At 40.2% G+C, this 9,944-nt stretch overlaps 1 protein-coding gene across 1 annotated transcript; it reads left to right on the top strand.

The window, feature by feature from the left end:
* Window positions 1–1,441: 1,441 nt before the first annotated feature.
* LOC143990218 (putative G-protein coupled receptor 148) lies at window positions 1,442–3,799 on the top strand. Its single transcript, XM_077490321.1, has one exon. It carries the CDS (start codon window positions 1,616–1,618, stop codon window positions 2,681–2,683), a length of 1,068 nt encoding a protein of 355 aa, XP_077346447.1. The 5' UTR covers window positions 1,442–1,615; the 3' UTR covers window positions 2,684–3,799.
* The last annotated feature ends 6,145 nt before the right edge of the window (window positions 3,800–9,944 follow it).

Below are 9,944 nucleotides of genomic sequence, written 5' to 3'. Positions count from 1 at the left end.
TAACCCTCCGCCACAGTCTCAAGTCTTTTGCAGATTCTAACAGGTTTTCTTCTAAGATTTCCCTGTATTTGGTTCCATCCAGCTTCCCATTAACTCTGACCAGTTCCTTGTCCCTGCTGAAGAAAAGCATCCCCACAACATGATGCTGCCACCACCATGTTTCACGGTTGCGATGGCATGCTCCGGGCGATGTGCAGTGTTAGTTTTCTGCCACACATAGCAATTTTCTTTTAGGCTAAAAAGTTACATTTTGGTCTCATCTGACCAGATCACCTTCTTCCACATCTTTTCTGTGCCCCTCCCAATTGGCTTCTGATGAACTGCAAACAGGACTTCTTATTGCTTTTTTCAACAATAGCTTTCTACTTGCCACTTCTCCATAAAGGTCATATTTGTGGAGTGCACGACTAATAGTTGTCCTGTGGACAGATTCTCCCACCTGTGCTGTGGATCTCTGCAGCTCCTCCAGAGTTCCCATGGGCCTCTTGGCTGCTTCTCTGATTAATGCTCTCCTTACCCGGCTTGTCAGTTTAGGTGAACGGCCATGTCTTGGTAGGTGTGCAGTTGTGCAATACTGTTTTGATTTGGGGATGATGGATTGGACAGTGCTCTGTGAGATGTTCAAAGCTTGGGATATGTTTTTATAACCTAACCCTGCTTTAAAAGTCTATACAACTTTATATCTGATCTGTGTGGTGTGTTCCTTGGCCTTTATGATGCTGTTTGTCCACTAAGGTTCTCTAACAAACCTCTGAGGGCTTCGTAGAACAACTGTTTATACTGAGATTAAATTACACACAGGTGAACTGTGTTTTGTTTGTGCACAGCACAAATTCTTTTAAAAAACTGTGGTATTTATGGGGGGGGGGGGGGTTACATAAATTTTATTTGGCTACAGCATTGCATGAGCGCACAATCATCAGTTAAAGAAACGCAGTGCCGCAAAAAAAAATGTCCTGGTCATGAAGGGGGGTAAATCTTCTGAAAGGTCAAGTGGTTAATCTCACAGTAAAGAGCAGCGATCGGCATGGACATAGCCATTGTGTGATAATCAGTCACATGGTGTGCTTCCTTTAGATGATTGTTCACCTAAGCATACACATCTATATAAAATGCCTTGTACAGCTTGGGGACAAATGGTTCTATAGAACAAAGTCCTGTTTTTCCGAATAATATGTACCATTAAATATGATATTGATTATATTGAAAGAAATCGATGCACTGTGCTTTCAGTAAGCATTAGAAGGTTTGACTTGATGGGAGCACAGCCTAGCACACATGGAACGTCCTGTAATGTATCACTTATCTGTGTAATCAAGTTGCTAGCACATCTGCTTCTTTGTTATGGTAATGGAGAAAAAAAAAAATCAACTCAGTTTTCTAAACATAGGCAATCAGTAATTCTCAGGGAATATGCTCCTCAGAAATGTTTGGTCTCATTGCTCTGGAAGTCGCAGGGATCTGTTAGGACGTAAGAAACAGTCTATCTCTGGCACGAAAACTGCATCAGAAACGGCCAATTCAGATTTGGAAGTTGGCATTACAATTTACTTGGGATGAGCTCTCTGTAGCAAATTTTTGCTTGGTTTAGGACATACGCTGAAGGATTTAAGACATGAATGCTTCAGGATGCAGCCTGCCCAGCTTGTTCAATGTTTCAGTTATGCTCCAAAGAGAGGTATACTCAAACTCCACTGTTTTTCAGGCTCTGGCAATTGATCAGCCCTCCCCGTTTATGATACAGGAATGGATTATTCATCCATCTTATTCAACAATGCATATTTTCCTAATACCAACAGCCTTGTGCTGTATCACGGCACTTTTTTTAACGCCTTCTATATTATTTGCTATATACTCCAACGTCACCATGCTCCAGGAAACGCGGTTCTTACTCCTGGGAAATACAATCATTTACGATCTGATATACCTGTTGTTCTACACCGTGACTGCCATATGCAATGTGATGAACGTGAAGATACCAAAAGTTATTTGCATTCTGATTTTATATGTGCTGGTTGTTGCCTACTGGGGTGGTGTTCTCACAACAGCTTCTATGGTGATGGATACCTATTTGGCAGTCTTGTGGCCCCTACATTATTTATCTCTGCTTCCAGCAAGAAGGGCATGGAAATTGCTAATGCTTGTTTGGCTCTCATCTTTTGTGTTTCCTGCTGTTGTCCTCTTACCTTTGTATTTTACCCAGGAGCCTCTGTCGTGCCCTTTTGAGTTCTGTTCAGTCCCAGTGATTTTACTTCTAACGTTACATGGAGATGATACCCTCAAGTTTTTTTACATTCTATTTGTTGCTGTTTTCATTTTATGCTTCTCTCTAATATTTTGCTGCTATTTGGTTTTGTACTATAAAACAAGAGAAACTGGGATTTGGAAAAGTGTCTCCTCAAGGGCCAGTGTCACCTTTTTTTTGCACCACACTATATTGTTTTTTTACTTAAGCCCACTGCTCTTACTTCTATTGGAATCTTTGCTCTATATGAGAAAAGTCGTTGGATTAAGAACTGGATTGTGGGTAACAATGACTATCTGCAATTTATTTCTTGTGTTTCCCAAGGCAGCGTCACCTTGTTTGTATGGGCTTCGCTACAGACAAATATACAAGTCACTCAGGCTGTTTTTTAGGTTAAGAAAACATAGAGTGATTGCACCTGTTATCTCAAATATATAAAACCATTCAGCAAAAAGTTTATTCAGTGACTTGGTGAAAATGCAGTTCTGCCCAGGGATGTTATAGTCTGTACTTACATGTGGTTTATAGCTCTGATCAATCTTGCATCCAGTAGACAAAGCATTTTATCTGGGTGATGTCATATATGTGATGGTTATCAAATACAGTGCACTCTAAAAGTTTTGATTGGTTCAAACTGGGTCCTATTACATCCATTAATTTGGTAAAGCTGAATATCAGCCTTACTTTCAGTCAGTCTTACACAGTTGTACAAGGTTCTATCTGTTCCGAAATTACTGTGAGCTCCTCAGTGTCTTTTGGAGACTGCAGCAGGTCAGATAAAGTCCACCTCATTGTCTCGCTGAAGAACATACAGCATTATCTAACTCTTTCCATCCCAGCCTGACTGTCCCTGGCCCACTCCTTTCTTTCATTGGATTTAAGTTATTTCAGTCATGGAGGCTCAGGATCACATAAGCATTACCTAGAGCAGTCTGCACCAAAAAGCAGCCTGTCTAAGAACTTCCAGTCCTCCGGACTGACATTCACCTATCAAAGCATTTTGACATTTGACATTTGCTTGCATCAGGGCTGAGGATTCTTGAGAGAAATATAGAGAAAGGAGATATTGTGATTTTTTTTCTTCAGTAAGCTATGTACTGCATTCATATCACTGCGTTCAAGCAATAACTATTTCAGTGATGGAGGATGGGGACAAGTCACATTACTGGGGGGAATTTTCTACACTGGAGGTCTAAAGCAGAGTCTACCTAAAACTGTATTACAGTTCGAGTGTGGGTACCCTTAAATTTAACTTGGGCCCAAAAAGATGGATTCTGGAAGACTTTATGGCATATGAAACCAAAACAATTCTAAAATTAGAGTCGCTTAGCTTCCCAAACATAAAGCTATGGACACCAGATAGAAACCTTGTAAATAAATAAAAAAAACTGTAATGAAAGTTGAATAAAACTTACATTCAGAACAAATACAGTGGTTGTTTGATCAAATTCTCCTGTTTTGTATTTTTTCATATTTGTTTCTATGGGAATTTGGTTATATTTAAATCCTATTCCTGTAATAGTACAATTGACTGAAAGCTAGAGCAGAAAGCATAGCCCCATTAGCCAAAGTCTTCAAACTACTGCTAATGAAGTCATGTCGTAATTTCCCCGTCATAAATTGGATAATAGTTGGAGAAATATACATCTGTCAGACTGCAGTTAGTGACCTATACTGATATACAGATGATCTACTATAGCCACATTTTTTACATAATTCAAAATTCCTGGTGTGATGGAGCTTCATTCATAACATGCTACACTAATAAATAGGAAAATAATAATCAGCTATATGATTGTGAGAATATGCATTAGACCCAAATCATAATTAGACCCATATCATATTTGATGTCTATTAACTCATATTTTCACCCTGTTTAATAATATGTTGGTTGTTGGACCCCTTCAGCACATCCTCCAGACATCCTCCAGACACATTTGTTGGCTGTGTTAAATCTGTAAATACTCTTTTTAGGGAAAAGAAAAGAAGGCTGTATTTGCAGGTCAGTAACTCTGGCTTATCATTGAACTTATGAAAGAATGTTACTGTTACTTATGAGAGACATTGACTCTAAAGCCTTGTACATACACTTTGATTTTCAGACAACAGAACATCAGATTTTTGTGGCATGCTATTCTCATGTCAAAAAAAGTGAAGAGGTTACTAACAATGCAAGAATTTTCATTTGACAGAATACAATGTGTTGAATAGTTTTGTATGTAGTCTTTAGTTTCTGAGCATGCGTAGTTTTGCTCTTATGATTTTTTTGATACAAAACCTGTACTAATGAAGCGAAAATCAGAAGTTGAGTTCACATCCGATAAAATTTTTATAGTCTGCACATCCAGCTTTTGTCTGACGAAAAAGTGAAATGGGCTGTTGAAAGCATCGTACTAACGGTAAAATTTGCGGGTGATTGGTCGTCGTAACATAACTGATGTCCGAAAAGCAAAGCATGTGTACTGGCCTCAAGGCCTCGTACACGACGATAGGAAAATCAAAAGGGAGGAAAATTTGTAAGACAAGCTGTCTGCATATTTTTGGATCGTTAGTACAGTGCTTTCAACAGCTGATGTTACTTTTTCGTCAGACAAAAGCTGGATGTGTAGGCTATAAAATTTTTGCTGGATGTGAACTCAACATCTACTTTTCGGATGGTCAGTACAGAAATCGTCACACAAAAGTCAAAAGTACAAATACGCATGCTTGGAATCAAGGAACAAGCCGGAAGAGTTTGGTCTTGTAAACTACCGTAATCTAGAATTAACGTTCGTGACGCGGCAATTGATAAAATGTCGAAATGCAGCGCACATTCTCATCTTCTTTAATGGGATAATAATGAAGCTGCTTTGCTGGTGATACTGATGTAGTTAAGCCAAACATATTTTAAAAGGCATTTGTTTTGTACGATCTAAAAATCGCAAATCAACGTTCACCAAACTTCTACTGGCATGAAATTAGCAGAAGGGGCCGAAAGGGTGGTGCTTGTGAAATTAACTTCCTCTTTATACTCTCATAGTAAGTCACTACGTTCGTGTTTGTCAAACGACAATTTGCGAATAGTGACAAAAATCAGACGCTCGGTCGTACAACAATCAAACCGAGGCCTTACCCACCAGATTGGATATACACTGCAAATGTACAGTATTAGACTGCACAAAACCAAAGACCAGGGAAGATTTCTTAAAATGATTCTAAACCTTCAGTTTAAAAAAAATAAAAATAACAAACATGTTATACTTACCTGCTCTGTGCAATGGTTTTGCACAGAGCAGCCCCAATCCTCCTTTTCTGGGGTCCCCAGCTGGCGCTCCAGGTCCCTTCTTTTAGGTGAGTGCCCCCACCCTTGTGTGATCGCTCCTGAGCCACCCAGTCTGTTTCTATTGACACAGCCTGGGCAACTCGACCCGCCCCCCACAGCTCCTTCATCACGGCATTTGATTGGTAGCAGTGGGAGCCAATGGCTGCTGCTTCTATCAATCTGCCTAATGAGGAGGGAGACAGCGGCGAGAGCCATTGCTCTTGTGCACATCGCTGGATTGGCTTGGGCTCAGGTAAGAATAAAGGGGGCTGGGGGGCTCCCACAGCACATAAGTTTTTTTTTACCTTAATGCATAGAATGCATTAGGGTAAAAAACCTTAAGACTTTAGAACCACTTTAAGAATTTTGTTCACTTACAATCCTGTTTATTTTACTGCTGCTAATTGCCTGATTTCTAATATATTTTTTGTAAATATTTTCTTGCACGGTTTTTCTTTTCTTTAATTTAAGCAATTTTTTTAAATCATTAAGCTGAATCTCTAAATGCTGTAACTTGAAAATAAATAATGAATTGCCTCTTTAAAGAAAGCTACCAAATGTTAAACTTTTACATTTTGGTCTGGGTGTGGTAGTGAGTGTTATACCGGCCTTTCTTGTCAGAATTGTTACAGCAGATGGTTGATGGTGAATACTTTGTTTTTCTGTTAAAACATATAGTGGTAGCTACCATTTGTTTGTTAAGGTTTAACTGTGATTTAACCTGCCACAGTGACATTCACTTTCAGTCTGCTGGCATTAATATTTCTGCTTGGAGTTTGACTGAGATTGCAATACATCACAAATATAGCTATCCTTTTACCCATATATATACCCTGACATACAAAGTATATTTTCAGACACTAGTTAAGTGTACTGGCATACAGGTTTGCAGAGTAATGCAGGCCATACATTAATCATTTAATAATTTTTTGTTCAACTAGCGGATTGATTCAAAAAAAGGTACCTGATCCCCCCATCCACACATTCAAGGTGGATGGGAGAATCACACCCGTTGAGCTATTGTGTTCTGACAGCGGCACCAATTATTTGGGAAAAACCTAACAGGCTGGTTGTACAAAAGCCGATTGGTAGAGAAACTCCTTTACAACCAGCCTGTCCATACATGTATCAAAATTCGGCCGGTCCCTGTTGAACCCGAAACATTTTGATTCATGCATGGCCGCCTTAACTCAAGGTAACACGTTTGTTCTGTTATTGAATTGTTCTCTTCAATCACTGAGACTGTGCCAAAGTCTACATCTCCTGTGTATGAATTACTAAAACTAAAGTGTACTTCTAAGCCCCTGTACACACGGTCGGAGATTTCGACAACCAAATCCGTCAGGTTTTGTCCGTCGGATCTTGTCCGAAACTGTTGCATACACACGGTCGGACTAAGTTGTCGAAAAATCTGATCTTTCAGAACGTGATGACGTAATTTCGTTACGATGGGACTACATTCAGGCTAGTATCCAATAGCTTTGATGTAGGAATTTGATCTGAGCATGCGTGGCACTTGGTCCAATCAAAATTCTCTACACATGATCGGAGTATGTCCGATCGAACCAGTTGGTCGGAAAATATTTCCAACAAGTTGGAAAATTGGGTCCGACGGATATTCCGACGGAATCAGTCCGATGCATACCACACACAGTCGGATTATCCGACAACACGGTCCGATAGGACACATTGCGACGAATTCTCCGATCGTGTGTACAAGGGCTTAGAGAGATAATTCTTCACTTTATAATGCATGGTAACATGTCAGAATGTGACAACAAGCTCATAAACAGAAGCCACTACTTATACCTTTTGTAACGTTTTGGGGCTGATTTATTGTAGTAGATCTTTGCACCAATTAATTAATGCTCCATGTAGTGTACATAATGACTAGCTACGTTTGTTGCAGGCTCTGTTCATGACTTATGAAGTATGCCGCAGATTATACTTTGTAATGTAAATACCATAAAACATCTCTTTAGGCTATTTCCTCTGGAATGCAAGGCAAAGATACACCTCCGTGTCACCACAAGCCGGGCAGTGTATGGTAACACGCAATATTTCATTAATTTAGAGTGACCACTCAACACACAATAACATGCTGACGGAGAAGCACTACCCCATCACATATGAACTGCATAGAAGTGCATACCTGGTTTTCTTATTTCTGTCATGTGTTGGCAGCCCATTCTAAATGAATGAATGAATGGGCTGCCTTAACGCAAGGTACATTAATGAACAAATTGACTTATATATGAATGAATCACAATAGAATGCATAGGTGTGAAAGGGCTCTAAAAGTTTACTTATGTGAAGCTAAAACTCAGCAAAAAAGCTGAAAAATGGCAGGAAGAGGAAGAGTGTTAATAAAAATGAAGGGATAATATACAGTATAATATTTCCAAGTAATAGCACCATAATTGTTGATCCAGAGATCTAAGGCAGGGGTCTCCAAACTGCAGAACAGGGCCGGATGTGGCCCTTTGCTTCCCTTTATTCGACATTTGAGGCACTATGCCTCCTATTGATATGAGAAACTATTCTACCAATTGACATCTACAATGGGGCACCATTTCTCCCACTGACACCAATGATGGAGCACTATTCCTCCCACTGACACCAGTGATGGGGCACTATTTCTCCAAATGATATCAACAATGGGGCACTATTCCCCCCAGGAACAATTTCCACTCCCACTGTCCACAGTCTGGTCCCTCTAAAGTCTGAAGGTCAATAAATTGTCCCTTTATTTAGAAAGTTTGGAGGAATCTTTCTCTACTGGACCTTTTTTTTATATAAATATTTTTGCTTTCTGGATCAACTGTGGGGTTTATGTATAAGGGTTTACACTTATTTATTTTTCTATTGGGTGAACTTGATGGACTATTTTTTCAGCCTGACTATGTAACTATGAAATAATAGGCTTCAATTGCCTCTGCATAGGTAAAGCATTTGACAATAATTCCTCAGTGGGCTCCCACCAACCTGAGGTAACAGAACAGTTCAATTTTTAGGTTCGAGGATATACTGTAGCCTCCATTTACCTGCACCCCCCTTAACAGATGTAGTCCTCAGAATAAGAGATCGCCAAACAAAATAAGCAACATAAACTTGTTCTTGATTTCTTGATGGGCATTAGTCCTCTGGTGGTTTGTCTAGGCAGATGTCCAGTCTCAAAAGGAAGATCAGGATGCTGTCAAAATTTCAAAAGGATGGTCAAGGCCTTCTGGACAAGGTCTCTACCAAAGGAAGAAGATGAGGATGCCCTTCCCACAAGCCTTCAACCGCAGGGACGTCTCTCCTGGACCCAGGTGATTGGTAACCCTTGCAGCCGGAAAATAATCTGCACTAAACACATGAGGTTGATGCAGATCCTAAGGGCTTGCAAAGTCCACTTGCTCCATCCTCAGGCACTATATCATATACCATTTATTCAAGAGATGGCCACACTCCAATTTGATATGACCTTGACTTCCATTTGGCTTCCAGTTTGCTTTCAGTAGGGTTGTGCCTATGTGGTTTGTTCAAATCGGACGATCTTGGAAAAACTCCTTGCCGCTTCCCAGTGTGGTGTGGGTGATCACTGTTTTCTGCACTGGAAACACATTCTGCACAAAGATTAAGAGTCAGGGCTGAAACTGATTCTTTTGCAGTGCTGAAACTGCTTTGCACTGTTTAAATGGCATGGCTATCACAATGGATCGTGTTTGCACCTGCTTCCTCTCCATATCTTGCTCCTTCTGAACTACGTTGCATATATGTGCATTAGCTGCAAGAGGAGTAGGTCTGGGGCACGCACTTTTTATGGAGCCTCCTGCTTGCATTCCCAGAAAGATTCCATTATTTGGATTCTGATTCCACTCCTTTAAATAGAAGATTCCACTCCCACTGAGTACTGCAATACTGATCTCAAAGAGGTGTCCTGCAGAAGCTGAAGTATAATCAGTTACTGTAGCACATTCATGCCTAAAACAACAGGGACTTATGAGAAGGTAGAGCCATGGGTCACTACCACTTCGATTTTAACAAAAATGTAAACAAATACCTGAATTCTCATCCAATCAACCCCTACCACAGGGAGGGGTAATTTATTGGCAGCCTCCAACACTATCCGAGGAAAGTCCAATGTCTGATACTGTTTGTAATGTTTTTGATAAGAGGCATAGCCCATATAAGTAACCTCAGATCCATAACTGCTGTCATTACTGGTAACTGAATTAGGAGCAAAAACTTTAGCTCCAAGATGGAGGCTGAAGAAAGTACTTCTTGTAGCTTGTCCCCCTAGCCTGTGATTCTTTAGATTGAGGGGTAAACCTTTTTGAGGCATAGCCCTTTCTCGCCTATAATTCCTAACAAAGTGACCACAACACCAACAGTGCCGATCCATGCCACAGCTTC

The sequence above is a fragment of the Lithobates pipiens genome, unplaced genomic scaffold (assembly GCF_037356315.1).
Source record: "Lithobates pipiens isolate NorthernLeopardFrog02 unplaced genomic scaffold, aLitPip1_a1.2 Scaffold_18, whole genome shotgun sequence".
Lineage (NCBI taxonomy): Eukaryota > Metazoa > Chordata > Amphibia > Anura > Ranidae > Lithobates > Lithobates pipiens.
Note: the sequence above shows the minus strand (reverse complement) of the source record. Positions and strands in the feature narration are given on the sequence as shown.